The 15,182-nt window shown below is 36.6% G+C and overlaps 1 protein-coding gene across 3 annotated transcripts; it reads left to right on the forward strand.

Annotated features, from left to right (window-relative positions):
- The first annotated feature begins 1,138 nt into the window (after positions 1 to 1,138).
- On the forward strand, positions 1,139 to 14,293 carry setmar (SET domain and mariner transposase fusion gene). Of its 3 annotated transcripts, XR_009827443.1 has the most exons (4): positions 1,139 to 1,265; positions 5,272 to 5,407; positions 12,042 to 12,903; positions 12,970 to 14,293. XR_009827443.1 is itself a non-coding variant. In XM_062060087.1 (3 exons), exons 1-3 carry the CDS (start codon positions 1,210 to 1,212, stop codon positions 12,822 to 12,824), a joined length of 975 nt encoding a protein of 324 aa, XP_061916071.1. In that variant the 5' UTR covers positions 1,139 to 1,209; the 3' UTR covers positions 12,825 to 14,293. The 3 variants fall into 3 exon arrangements, 2 of the variants coding, with proteins under 2 accessions (XP_061916071.1, XP_061916185.1); XM_062060087.1 differs by having other exon boundaries at positions 12,042 to 14,293; XM_062060201.1 differs by lacking the exon at positions 5,272 to 5,407 and having other exon boundaries at positions 1,144 to 1,265; positions 12,042 to 14,293.
- The last annotated feature ends 889 nt before the right edge of the window (positions 14,294 to 15,182 follow it).

Below are 15,182 nucleotides of genomic sequence, written 5' to 3' on the forward strand. Positions count from 1 at the left end.
TCCCCTTTGGCCAAAATGTATTTAAAAAAAATAAATAAATATGTATATAGAGACATACTGTAATAACTTGAAGTAAATAATCAAAACCAATTACAAACAAAAACAATAAAAATAAAAAAATTCACTAAAAGCAGTCTTTTTCTCAAAATGTGTCGACTTTTTTCTTATTAAATTGGGAACAATGTTTTTGTTGTTCTTGTAAAATAGTGACATTTTTTGAGTAAAATTATGACTTTTGTCATAATTTTCCCAAGTAAAATTCCGATTATTATAATATTGCCAAGATTTTCAAGTTTTCTTATAAAATTGTGACTTTTGTCGAGTAAAATTACTACTCTGTTCATAAAATTGCCAACATTTTAAGCTTTTCTTGTAAAATTGCGGCCGTTAATGAGTAAAATTCTAACTTTTATCATAATATTGCACAAATGTTCAGTTTTTCTTGTGAAATTTTGACTTGAGTTGAGTAAAATTACGACTTTTGTTATAATACTGCCAAAATTACAAGTTTTTCTCGTGAAATTTTGAGCTTTTTCTTGTGAAATTCCAATTTATTTTTGATACGACAAGCTTTTTTATGTTTGCATAGTATGTATATATTATTAATGTTGTAAATACAAATCTTTATATTTCTAGAAAGTGTGTGTGTGTGTGTGTGTGTGTGTGTGTGTGTGTGTGTGTGTGTGTGTGTGTGTGTGTGTGTGTGTGTGTGTGTGTGTGTGTGTGTGTGTGTGTGTGTGTGTGTTTTTATCCATCCATCCATTTCCTACCGCTTGTCCTTTTCAGTCAAGTTTTAAATAGTTCAAGTTCAATTAAAGCAAGACTTGTTTTTTTAATGCGCAAGCCTGTCATCTGCTGGTCTGCGCTGGTAATTACTGCTGCAGTTGTCCAAAGAGAATCAAATCGAGAATAATACATTTATGTTTTTTGTTTAAAAAAATTTAACTATTAATTAATTGTAAAAAGAAACACAGGTACTTGTTAACACAACTACTTCTTGTCTGCGGCATTTGTCCCAACGAGGTGGCGTAGTGATCATAGCAAAACAAGCGTTTGCAATGTAATGAAGCCAAATGGTCACTAGGGGGAGTCCGTTTACAGTGAAAACACCGGAAGTGGAGGCGCGTTTTGGTTGTTATTTGACCGGATACAGGAAGTTTGAAACGACAACGAAAACTCCGGTTATGGATTTGAGCAACGGCCTGGAGGATGTTGCTGTTTTATTTCAACCTCATTCGGCCAAACAGAGCATTCCTGACTTCGAGGTAGCATTCATGTTAATATTAAAATAGGCAGTTTGTAGCTCCTGCAGGCTGGACACCAGCGTCCTTATCAAGTTACAATGACGTCATTGGATGTGGCCATCATGTGTTTCCATTTAACAATAACATTATTAAGCACTTGTTAATTATGCTTAAGCATAACTATTATATGGCATCTCATGGGGTGTATCTAATGCTGTGTCCAGTGAGGGCTTTTGCATCATTACATAAATTGGCCCTAGTGTGTGAGTGTGAATGTTGTCTGTCTATCTGTGTTGGCCCTGCGATGAGGTGGCGACTTGTCCAGGGTGTACCCCGCCTTCCGCCCGAATGCAGCTGAGATAGGCTCCAGCACCCCCCGCGACCCCAAAAGGGACAAGCGGTAGAAAATGGATGGATGGATGGCATACAAGACTACAGATTAATATGATAAAATATACCTTACTATAAATGAATTTTGTCATGCATATAACTATTTAGAATGTATCAAATCCGGACTACATAGCGCCCGGAGCTTTAAATACTGTGTTTTTTTGTTGTTTTGTTTTTCAAGGGTGATGGTGATGGGTCAAATGCAGAGAATAATTTCGCCACACCTAGTGTGTGTGTGACAATCATTGGTACTCTAACTTTAACTTTACTGTTGTTGTTTTTTAAACCAAAGAAAAAAATCACTCGTAGCAGTTGTAGATGTAATAATTTAAATATATACGAATATTAAGTCAATTGGTCGGAATTTTTCTGAAATATCGACTATAATTACATTTTTGCTGTTTTCACTGTAAACATTCCGTAAGGTGTTTTTTTTTTTTAAACCTTTATTTATAAATTTCAACATTAACAAACCGTCGAGAAACAATAATAAAAATAAGTACAAAAACAGTACAAACAGTACAAAACAGCGCCAGGGAGTTGTAAATTCAAAGTAACTAAAATAGAATGCAAAATATTAAGGCTGCAACAACTAATCGATTCAATCGATTATAAAAATAGTCGGCGATTAATTTAGTCATCGATTTGTTGGATCTATGCTATATGCATGCGCAGAGGCAATTATTATTTTTATTATTTTATATATATATAAACCTTTATTTATAAACTGCAACATGTACAAACAGCTGAGAAACAATAATCAAAATAAGTATGGTGCCAGTATGCTGTTTTTTGTTCAATAAAATACTGGAAAGGATAGAAATGTAGTTTGTCTCTTATCCGATTATTAATCGAAGTAATAATCGACAGATTCATCGATTATCAAATTAATTGTTAGTTGCAGCCCTACAAAATATATATATATATAATAAACAAAGTGCAAAGCCATAGGCTCACTCAATTTCAGTAAATAACTTAAATTTGGAACTAGCATCATCGTTTTCACAGCTTTTTGGTTGTTAGAGATAGAGAGTGTTTTAATGTAGAATTCTAAATCTTTTTTAAAGGCACAAAAAACAGGTAGGGTATTGAGAAACTTACATTTATGAATATAAAACTTAAGGATTAATAATGAGGTTGCAAAGGTAAAATTCCTTTTCAAATTTTTTTTCATACAGTGTAAATCCAAATAGCACCTCTTTAAAACAAAGCACAAATTTGTCATGAATATTGTCCAGGATGAAGCGACAGATGCCCTGCCATAGTGATCGAGTGCTTTCACAAGTCCAAAACAGGTGGTAAACAGTCTCTGGATGCATGTTACATAGGGTTAGGGTTAGGGTCAGAGTCACCTAACCCATTCCGTAAGGTGGTGCCATATCCCTATGCTTTGACAGTGACGTCACTATTTTAAATTTTCCCTCACCGGAACGCAAGAGTCTTTCAACAATACAGAAAAAAATACATAATAATTAGTAGGAATGAAATAATAAGACGCTTGATCTTGAACTACTTCAGAACAATGAACCAAGTGAATCCAAATAAAATACAATTAAAAATAAAAATAATAAAATGCTGTTATGCGTCTTTGGACTGTGAAAATATTGTTTTCCAAAAGATATGCATTGAGACTATAAAGTGAGTTTTATCCCAATAATCGAACAAACTCATTGTAAGCGTTTACTCAAATAAATAATAGTTGCAGCCCTGAAAACGAGTGCAGGGTTTACCTAAGACGGGGGTCGGCAACCCGCGGCTCTAGAGCCGCATGCGGCTCTTTAGCGCCGCCCTAGTGGCTCTCTGGAGATTTTTCAAAAATGTATGAAGAATGGAAAAAGATGAGGGGAAAAAAATCAATTTTTTTGTTTCAGAATGTTTTCTGTGGGAGGACAAACATGACATAAACCTCGCTAATTGTTATAAATCACACTGTTTATATTAAACATGCTTCACTGATTCGAGTATTTGGCGAGCGCCGTTTTGTCCTACTAATTTTGGCGGTCCTTGAACTCGCCGTATAGTTTGTTTCCATGTATAACTTTCTCCGACTTTCTAGGACGTGTTTTATGCCACTTTTTCTATCTCATTTTGTCCACCACACTTTTAACGTTGGGCATGAGTGCACAAAGGTGAGTTTTGTTGATGTTATTGACTTGTGTGGAGTGCTAATCAGACATGTTTGGTCACTGCGTGACTGCAAGCTAATCGATGCTAACATGCTATTTAGGCTAGCTATATGTACATATTGCATATGCCTCATTTGTAGCTATATTTGAGGTCATTTAGTTTCCTTTAAGTCCTCTTAATTACATTTATATCTCATGACACATGTAATATGGCTTTTAATTTTTTGCGGCTCCAGACAGATTTGTTTTTGTATTTTTGGTCCAATATGGCTCTTTCAACATTTTGGGTTGCCGACCCCTGACCTAAGACTACCAATACCTGTGGTGGTGGGGGCGTGGTTATGGGCGTGGTCACTAGGATGTCATGGAATAATTTGCTATGATGATATATTCTTTTAAAAAATGCTAAAGAAATGTATACATACATTTAAAAACAAATCTATTATTATGATTTTATTAACATATATATATATTTTTTATTGTTTTGCCCTATTTTCAATTGTTGCTGCTTATTGTAAAATGTACTTTGTGGAGATTTTTTTTAAGTGTCTCGAGACTTTTAATTAGTTTTTCATTCAAAACAACTAGCAACAAATCTTACATATTTTTCTTGTGTTATAAAATGTAGTCGTGTTTCGAGACTCTTTACTTCCATCCCTCAATGTCGCTAACGAAAGAGGCGAGCGTGCTGATGCTCCAGTTTGACTTTCTCTTCTTAAAAGCCGCCACTGTCCTCTAAATTTTTGCACATTTTGAGGATGGCTGGCCACGGGTATGTCTGGCATATATTTAAATAACGTTTTTTTCCGGTGGTCAAGTTTTCGGTACATCACTTTTCAATAGTGCGCAAATAATAGGGTATATATGGGAAGCGCGGACTCAAGGAGACGATAGTGTTTTCACGGGAGGTAAAACCTGTTGGGAGTTGTGCCATGTTTTACCATAAGATTGGTAGTAAAATGTAAAAATAGCGTCAGACTGTGTGTGATTTATTCTGGGGACTACAATATATTATATTACTTAAGTTAGTTTTCTAGTATAAAAGCATATTTTCAAGGTGCGCCGTTTATGAAATTGCCACGGCGGTGTGCCACATTCAATTACATTAAGGGGAAACGCTGAAGTGTATATAATTTCAAATTAGAGATGTCCGATAATATCGGACTGTCGATATTATCGGCCGATAAATGCTTTAAAATGTAATATCGGAAATTATCGGTATCCGTTTCAAAAAGTAAAATGTATGACTTTTTAAAACGCCGCTGTACGGAGTGGTACACGGACGTAGGGAGAAGTACAGATCCATCCATCCATCCATTTTCTACCGCTTATTCCCTTCGGGGTCGCGGGGGGTGCTGTAGCCTATCTCAGCTACAATCGGGCGGAAGGCGGGGTACACCCTGGACAAGTCGCCACCTCATCACAGGGCCAACACAGATAGACAGACAACATTCACACTCACATTCACACACTAGGGCCAATTTTAGTGTTGCCAATCAACCTATCCCCAGGTGCATGTCTTTAGAGGTGGGAGGAAGCCGGAGTACCCGGAGGGAACCCACGCAGTCACGGGGAGAACATGCAAACTCCACACAGAAAGATCCCGAGGCCGGGATTGAACTCACGACTACTCAGGACCTTCGTATTGTGAGTCAGACGCACTAACCCCTCTGCCACCGTGCTGAGAAGTACAGAGCGCCAATAAACCTTAAAGGCACTGCCTTTGCGTGCTGGCCCAATCACATAATATCTACGTCTTTTCACACACACAAGTGAATGCAACGCATACTTGGTCAACAGCCATACAGGTCACACTGAGGGTGGCCGTATAAACAACTTTAACGCTGTTACAAATATGCGCCACACTGTGAACCCACACCAAACAAGAATGACAAACACATTTCGGGAGAACATCCGCACCGTAACACAACGTAAACACAACAGAACAAATACCCAGAACCCCTTGCAGCACTAACTCTTCCGGGACGCTACAATATACACCTCCCGCCACCCTAAACCCCCCACCTCAACCCCAACCCCGCCCACCTTAACCTCCTCGAGCATGTCCCAAATTCCAAGCTGTTGTTTTGAGGCATGTTAAAAAAAAAATGCACTTTGTGACTTCAATAATAAATATGGCAGTGCCATGTTGGCATTTTTTTCCATAACTTGAGTTGATTTATTTTGGAAAACCTTGTTACATTGTTTAATGCATCCAGCGGGGCATCACAACAAAAGTAGGCATAATAATGTGTTAATATCGTATATATCGGTATCGGTTGATATCGGAATCGGTAATTAAGAGTTGGACAATATCGGGATATCGGCAAAAAAGCCATTATCGGACATCTCTATTTCAAATCCAACAGTAGAATAATAAAACCTAGAAGCATAGGAAAACAGAACCAATGCAGTTAAGTGCATACAGAAAGCCAAGGGAAATGATTTTGAAATGAAATAAGTTTATTTCGGTCATATAATCAACCATTAACCATTTTGTGTGACAGTACAGTACAAATTATACATATATAACAATCATACACATTTACACACAAAAAGAAAAGAAAAGAAAAAGCATGACCGAAAAAGGAATAGGCTGAAGCCAAGGCTTATATTTGCCTATCCTATACCTTCACTGAAAATAAGATTACCTGGAACATCAACATTAAAAAGAAAAAGAAAAATCAATGGGATGAAAGTAATCGTTGCTATATTTTATAATTTTCAATTATTTCACCTTTCAATATTTTCTTAAACCTTAACAAAGAAGTACATGTCTTCAACTCATAACTGAGCTTGTTCCACCATTTGACTCCTAAAACTGAAATACATTTGTATTTTGTATTCGTTCTTACTTTACATATTTCAAAAACCAATATCCCCCGTAAATTATAGTTTTCTCCTCTTAATTGAAATAACCTAAGAACACAAGCTGGAAGGCTGTTGTTCTTTACTCTAAACATAATTTCCATTGTTTTTAAAAACACAATATCTGAAAATTTTAACACATTAGAACTTATAAATAATGGATTGGTATGTTCATAGTAGCACGCTTTGTGTATTATTCTAATGACCCTTTTTTGAAGTTTAATTATTGGGTCTACGTTTGTTTTATAAACATTTCCCCAAACTTCAACACAATATGTTAAATATGGAAAAATAAAAGAATAATATAACATATGCAAACATTTCTTATTCAGCATGTGTTTTACTTTATAAAGAATAGCAATGGATTTGGATATTTTTCCCTTTATATATTCAATATGCGGTTTCCAACATAATTTATGATCAATTATTATTCCCAAGAATTTAGTTTCATATACTCTATCAATTTCCACTTGATTTAATTTTAATTTTGCTTCACAGTTTGTCCTTGCACCACTAAACACCATAAACTTAGTTTTCTTATCATTTAATGATAACTTATTAATATCAAACCATTTTTTTAGCTGAATCAACTCAACCTCTATTATCCTCAACACTTCCTTCAAGTCTTCTCCTGAACAATATACATTTGTATCATCTGCAAACATAATAAATTTCAATTTATTAGACACTGAACAAATATCATTTAAATATAGTATAAATAACTTAGGTCCCAATACCGAGCCTTGTGGCACCCCACAAGTTACTCTTCTTGGCTGTGATTTAGTCTTATTAATTTCCACATATTGAGATCTATTGCTTAAATAACTACTTAACCACTGTTGTGAAACACCTCTTATGCCATAGTTTTCCAATTTTTGCAGAAGTAAGGATGATTTTAATGCGTTATATCACTAAAAGTTAAAGTCTTAAAGAGTTATAAAAGCAGTACAACCAGGTTTGTTTTTAAGTTAGCCTTGAAGGTGATAGGTAGGCAGGTCTTTCAGTGTCACGGATGTTTGGGGGTAGTGAGCGGCAACAGAGAAGGCTCTGTCCCCACCCTAGGTTCGGTAAATGACAAATCTGACATGCGAGTGAGAATGAAAACAATTTACAATTCATTTATTGGTCATCAAAATACCTTGAGATGAGTTTTCAGTTCAATCAAGTAATTACATATTGCATGTACTGTATAATGTCTATGCTTATATTGTTCCTGCGCAGTTTTGTCACATTAAGGATGCGTTTACGCCTGTCAAAGTCGGTTAAAATGGTCTGTTGCTCTTCTCGCATAGTTTGTTTGGTCAAGTGTGAACACAGTGCAGGAGTAAACAGGGGACCAAGACTTTCTGAGAGATGGTTCTTGGTCCGCCTGTAAGCAGGCAATGCATACAGTGCATCCAGAAAGTATTCACAGCGCTTAACCTTTTCCACATTTTGTTATGTTACAGCCTATAGATTAATTTTCAGCCTCAAAATTCAGGTTTTCATGCAGGATGTCTCTGTACATTGCTGCATTCATCTCAGTCTAGTCAGGGAAGTTACTATAAACTTGATGATCACTCTGTCAGAGCTACAACATTCCTCTGTGGAGAGAGAAGAACCTCCCAGAAGTACAACCATCTCTGCAGCAATCCACCAATCAGGCCTGTATGGTATAGTGGCCAGACGGAAGCCATTTCTTAGTCAAACGTTTTCCACGATAAACCTGAAAGACTCTTAGACCATGATGGTCTGATGAAGATGGAAGTCTTTGGCGTGAATGCCAGGCGTCATGTTTGGAGGAAACCAGGCCCCCTCTCATCACCAGGCCAATACCATCCCTACAGTGAAGCATGGTGGTGGCAGCATCATGCTGTGGGGGTGTTTGTCAGCGGCAGGAACTGGGAGGCTCGTCAGGATAAAGGGAAAGATAATTGCAGCAATGTCCAGAGACATCCTGGATGAAAACCAACACTGCCCAGCCAACCTGACGGAGCTTGAAAGTTGCTGCAAAGACAAATGGGCAAAACTATCAGGTGTGGCATCGTATTCAAAAGACTTGAGGCTGTAATTGCTGCCAAAGGTTGTGCAAAGGCTGTGAATAGTTATGTACATGAGATTTTTATTTACAAAAAAACCCCCAAAAATTATTGTCTGTAGAATTTTGAGGACAAAAGTTATTATTTTTCCATTTTGGACTAAGGCTGTACCATAACCAAATATGGGAATACTTTCCGAATGCACTGTATCTACAGCCAACAGAAAGCTGGGTGAAAATACTCTGTCATAAGAGTTCAATGCAGGCCTAGAAGCGTGAATACAGTCATGAAATATACCTGGCTCTTTTCAACAAAGTAATGCTTAAAAATGACCAAAATACTGTAAATATTACATGTTATCATGAATGTGCCTGTCACTACATTACATACATCAAATTTGATATCATTTATATCAGACCTGCGCAAACATTTTATAGACCTTTCCCATCAAAACTGTAGCTGACATTATGATGTAGAGTGCTGTTTTTAAATTATAGCAAGTCTTGAACTATATTTGAAATCTGCGCTTTTGAGTGTTATACGAGTTATTACGGTAATATACGTCACATCGGTTTAGACGAGGAACAAACCAGAGTGGGCGAGGTTTGTTTTCAGAGCAGCCAGCCCGAAACGAGTGTGTCAGAAACAGATGCGGAAGCACATTTTTACAACAAAGTTCTGCATAAAGGTGATAATATATCATATTGTAGGTGTTTATTACCCTTTGCATTCATATTTTGCTGTTTGTTACATTTTTGTTGTGTTTTGCTTGATTGTAAAAGATACACAACTATTGAGGAGCTGGTCTGAGAAGTAAAAGAGGAGTGACGTTCATATGTCGTTAATATTCAGTGCAGAGATGTCCGATAATGGCTTTTTTGCCGATATGCGATATTCCGATATTGTCCAACTCTTAATTACCGATATCAACCGATACTGATATATACAGTCGTGGAATTAACACATTATTATGCCTAATTTTGTTGTGATGCCCGCTGGATGCATTAAACAATGTAACAAGGTTTTCCAAAATAAATCAACTGAAAGTATGGAAAAAAATGCCAACATGGCACTGCCATATTTATTATTGAAGTCACAAAGTGCATTATTTTTTTTAACATGCCTCAAAACAGCAGCTTGGAATTTGGGACATGCTCTCCCTGAGAGAGCATGAGGAGGTTGGTGGGTGGGGTTGAGGTGGAGGGAGGGTAGCGGGGGTGTATATTGTAGCGTCCCGGAAGAGTTAGTGCTGGAAGGGGTTCTGGGTATTTGTTCTGTTGTGTTTATGTTATGTTACGGTGTGGATGTTCTCCCGAAATGTGTTTGTCATTCTTGTTTGGTGTGGGTTCACAGTGTGGCGCATATTTGTAACAGTGTTAAAGTTGTTTATACGGTCACCCTAAGTGTGACCCGTATGGCTGTTGATCAAGTATGCATTGCATTCACTTATGTGTGTGTAGAAGCTGCATATATTATGTGACTGTGCCGGCACGCTGTTTGTATGGAGGAAAAGCGGACGTGACGACAGGTTGTAGAGGACGCTAAAAGCAGTGCTTTTAAGGCACGCCCCCAATAATGTTGTCCGGGAGAATGGTTGCCCCGGGAGATTTTCGGGCGGGGCACTGAAATTCAGGAGTCTCCCGGGAATATCGGGAGGTTGAAACCGATACCGATAATTTCCGATATTACATTTTAAAGCATTTATCGACATCTGTAGTTGTTAATATTCAGTGTTTTATTGTTCATAGTTAATATTGTAAATCCCACTTTCTTTATTTTCATGTACATTTTGGGTGTCCCATTCACTAAAAAAGCCCTGCGATGAGGTGGCGACTTGTCCAGGGTGTACCCCGCCTTCCGCCCGATTGTAGCTGAGATAGGCTCCAGCACCCCCCGCGACCCCATAAGGGATAAGCGGTAGAAAATGGATGGATGGATGGATTCACTAAAAAAATGTGAAATTCCATTCTGGTTTTTTTGAGGTGGTCTGTCATAACGTTTCTAGAACTCTATTGGACATTGTGACTTTTGGTATTAGTGTTCCTGGAAAAAAAGGAACCCAAACACACATACTGTACAGCAGATTTATACAGCTACACTGCAAAAACTGAAATCTAAGTAAGATTAAATATCTCAAATAAGGGTGATATTTGCTTATTTTCTGTCTGATAAGATAATTCTTCTCACTAAGCAGATTTTATGTTCGAGTGTTTTACTTGTTTTAAGGGTTTTGGTCCTAAATGATCTCAGTAAGATATTACAGCTTTTTGCTGAGATTTTATGACCTATATTGAGTAAAACATGCTTGAAACTAGAATATCAACTGTTGCAAAGCTGTGTCATCAACACTCACAAGTATAAAACTACTTTTTTTAAAGTAATAATTTCTTATTTCAAGCATGAAAAAAAAAAATCATGATTTTGACACAATTGTGTCTCATAATTAAAACAGATGACAACCAAATGGACTTTGCTGTTTTATTTTCAATGAAACAATAGAAAATACATACTCATATAGTAGTACAGTTGGCACAGTACAGTAAACTGACAGTTAATATTTAAACATTTAACATTTGACATTTAAAACAATTTTGAACAGAAATAGTTCATGCACATTCAGATAAATTCCTCTAAATGACAATTAAAAAATTTTTGGCCGGGGGCCGGGCTGTATATATGCACACTAATTGACTGAAAGAGCACACATTTGGCGCGATGATGTCATGTTGTCGATGGAAAAAGGCATTTTTAGACCATATGATTTGCCTGAGTGGCTAGAAGACCCCGAGAGTAACAAGCGGTTGCCTTGTTGCCTTTCCATTAAGAACAATACATTCGTTTTTAGTATAAGTTTGCTGGTTTCAAGAAATGTAATGTCGAGCGCATATCATTATGTCAAGATAATGGCACTCGCATTTACTTAATTTAAGAATATTTTTCAACATATTGAGCAAAAAGGTCTCTTTTTTTTTTTTTTTTAAAGAAAAGTGCAGTTGTTATTAGTGAGAATATACTTATTTTAAGGTATTTTTGGGTTCATTGATGTTGGCTAATTTGGCTTGTTTTGGAAAGTCTTCACAGCAGATAATTTTGCTTAGTTCAAATAAAATACCCCTAATTTTTAAAAAAAAAATTAATTGTTTTTGAACACTGACTTTTTGCAGTGTAAATGTGTATTTATAATTTATACACACATACACATTGACCGTGACACACTTTTTTCTCTCAATGTGGCCCGCTGAGTCAAAATATTTGCCCAGCTCTGATTTATATACTGTACAATGTTGTTAGAGGTTTTTAGAGGGCTTTTTTTCTTCCAAGTCCCCAACGATTTTGTGTTTTTCCGTGCATGTAAACACACCCTTACAAACTCCATGTCACTTTTCACTTTTCAGTACTCCCCAGGCAACGTTCCAGGACCAGGATGCACCGCTGACCCCAGTGAAGTGACACTTCCGGGATGCTCCTGCCGTTCCCACCAGTGTCCCAGCGAGACCTGCTCCTGCCTGCAGAGCCACGGACAAGCCTACGCCAGCAACGGCACGCTGCTAAGCGCCAACGTGCCGGACGCCAACCACTGCACGCCGGTGTTCGAGTGCAACGCCCTCTGTCCCTGCAGTGACACGTGCTCCAACCGGGTGGTGCAGGGAGGACTGCGACTGGCCTTGCAGGTGTGCAGCACCGGCGAGAGGGGGTGGGGAGTGCGCACTTGTCAGCGGATACCGCGAGGGACGTTCGTGTGCGAGTACGCAGGAGAGGTCATCGGCTTCGAGGAGGCCAGATGTCGACAGCTCGCGCAGGGATGTGAGGTAAACAATTACATCATCGCCGTACGGGAGCACGGCGGGACGGCGTCCGTCGCCGAGACATTTGTGGACCCGACCACTGTGGGAAACGTCGGCCGCTTCCTGAACCACTCCTGCCTGCCCAACCTGTTCATGGTGCCGGTCCGCGTGCACTCAGCGGTGCCCAGATTGGCGCTCTTCGCCGGCCGGGACATCGACGCCCTAGAGGAACTGACGTTTGACTACTCGGGGGGCTACAGAAACCAAACACCCGGACAGATGCCGGTCACACAAACTGATCAGGCCAGTAGGACAGTCCGGAGGAAAGTATGTCACTGCGGTGCCAACAACTGTGAAAAGTTCCTTCCTCTGGATGCATCTATTTTAAACTAACCTACATTACAACACCCCCAACCCCCTCGTTGAAACGTTCATATTCATACCTTGACATCATCTTCAAACAAGACAAAATGTCAGTCTGTCTTCATTACCGAGTTTCTGAGAGAACTCCTTGACATTTCTGTGTACTCTTGAGCAGCGTTCAAGAACACCTACTTCCTGTCATGCTGCCATTACACTTGATATCCCACCTGAAGAGCATCCTGAGCACCACCAGCATATCCTTTTATTCATCTGAATAGCCAAGATATTTTCAGTCTTTATGACAGTAAAGCACAACCAGAGTAACGAATGTCATATGACTCCAACCACTCATTTCTGTCATCCTAAACAGTGTCTCTATTCTTGCTATTCTCAGTTTTCTCATCGCTCTTGGGCCTCAGGAGAGGTGCGACCAATTAAAAGGGGCCTCGGGGTGTTTGGATTTAGAAACACGTTTTATTCCCCAGTCGAAGGAGGAGGAGTGCGGGTGTCCCACTTCAACGTGACGGTTTCTGAAATCAGGCCCTCCCTTTCAACGTGGCCCATTTCTCGTCTAGACCCGCTTTCATTTTAGTAATAATATCAACATCTGGGTTAATTAGAATAGAGAGAGAAATGGCACCATTGCTTGAGAATGTAAGCGCGGACAAGCAGAGGGAAATCTGCCGAGTTGTTTTTCACAATTATAGTGAACGCTGTTTTAGAAATCTTGTTTTTTTCCCTATTTGCATGATCTTAATTATGAAAACTCTTATATTTGTATTTAAACAATACAACTCCCCAAGGTTTCAGATGTGAACCGCCCAGCTGCCATTTTATTTGTCACCTTAGCACAGTTTGTGCTGGTGTCTCTATAGAAGACACATTTTTGTGGTGCAAAATTGTGAGAAAAAGGAATATCCGGAGATTTTATTTTATTTTATTTTATCTTACAAGACAAAATTATATAATTTGAAAAGATTAAAGTGAAATATTTTGTGAGAAAAAAATGTTAATATTGTGAGAAATAAAAGTTGTCATATTTTCAAAAAAATAAGTAAAATTATTATGCCATTTTACATGATTAAAGTCAAATATATTATGAAAAAAGTAAAAAAAAAAAAATCAGAAAAATTGCAAAGTGGGAGAAAAAGGTTTCATTACATACAACAATGTTCAGGGAATATTAGAATATCAGAATAGTTATAATATTTATAATTTGTCAAATGTAAAAAAAGTCAAATATTTTGTGAAAAAGGTAGGTTTTTTTTAATAGAAAAACGCAATACTGTCAGAGAAAAGTATTGTGCGAAAATATTTTAAGAAAAAAAAAAATGTATGAAAAAAGTGCAATCCTACGTATTTAAAGTCAAATACATTGTGGAATTTTTTATTTTTTATTTTTAGAAAACAATTACTCATATTGTGAGGAAAAAAAGTTGTCATTGTACAAGAATTATGTCGCAATATATTAAAAAAAATAAATAGAATGATTATGCCATTTTACAGTATTAAAGTGAAGCATATATATATATATATATATATATATATATATATATATATATATATATATATATATATATATATATATATATATATATATATATACATATTAGAAAAATGCAATATTGTGAGAAAAATAAGTTATTTTGCAAGAAATGTGTGGAAATCTTTTAAGAAAAAAGTATGCCATTTTACATGATTAAAGTAAAAAATATTAAGAAAAAAGTCAATTGTTTTCAGAAATAAATTGCAATATTGTGAGAAAAAGTTTTCATTACATACAACAATTTTCAGGGAATATACTGAGAATTTGTATTTTATTTTACAAGACAAAATTATGTAATTTGTCTAATATAAAAAAAAGGTCAAATATTTTGTGAAAAATGTAGATTTTTTTTAGAAAATACTGTCGGATATTTTAAGGAAAAAAAATTTTTTTTAAGGAAAAAGTGACATTTTACAGTACATAATTAAAGTAATAATTTTCACGAAAAATTGCAATATTGTGAGAAAAGGTTTTCATTTCATACAATCATTTGTAGGAATATTCTGAGAATTTGTATTTTATTTTACAAGACACAATTACAGTATAAACAAGAATAAAGTCAAATATATTATGAAAAAGTTTGTGTTTAAAAAAAAAAAGTTAACATTGTGAGAAAAAAATATTTTACAATAATTATGCACTGGAGGTATATTTTAAGACAAAAGTTTAAATTTTACAACAAAATGTATGTCATTTTACATGATTAAAGTATTGTGAAAAAATTTTGTTCAAATATTTTTTTACAAAAAAAAAAAACATGCTTTTCATTAATCATCTGTTCTTTATTATTTTATTGTGTTATTTATAATAAAAAAATTTACATTTGTTTTGTTGTATGTTTT

This window comes from Entelurus aequoreus, linkage group LG01 (genome assembly GCF_033978785.1).
Source record: "Entelurus aequoreus isolate RoL-2023_Sb linkage group LG01, RoL_Eaeq_v1.1, whole genome shotgun sequence".
NCBI classification, from domain to species: Eukaryota; Metazoa; Chordata; class Actinopteri; order Syngnathiformes; family Syngnathidae; genus Entelurus; species Entelurus aequoreus.

Coding starts and splice junctions, on each gene's coding strand:
- setmar (XM_062060087.1), top strand. CDS start 1,210: ATGTTGCTGTTTTATTTCAACCTCATTCGGCCAAACAGAGCATTCCTG. Junction 1,266..5,271: donor AGAGCATTCCTGACTTCGAG/GTAGCATTCATG, acceptor ACCTATCCCCAG/GTGCATGTCTTTAGAGGTGG. Junction 5,408..12,041: donor CTACTCAGGACCTTCGTATT/GTGAGTCAGACG, acceptor TTCACTTTTCAG/TACTCCCCAGGCAACGTTCC.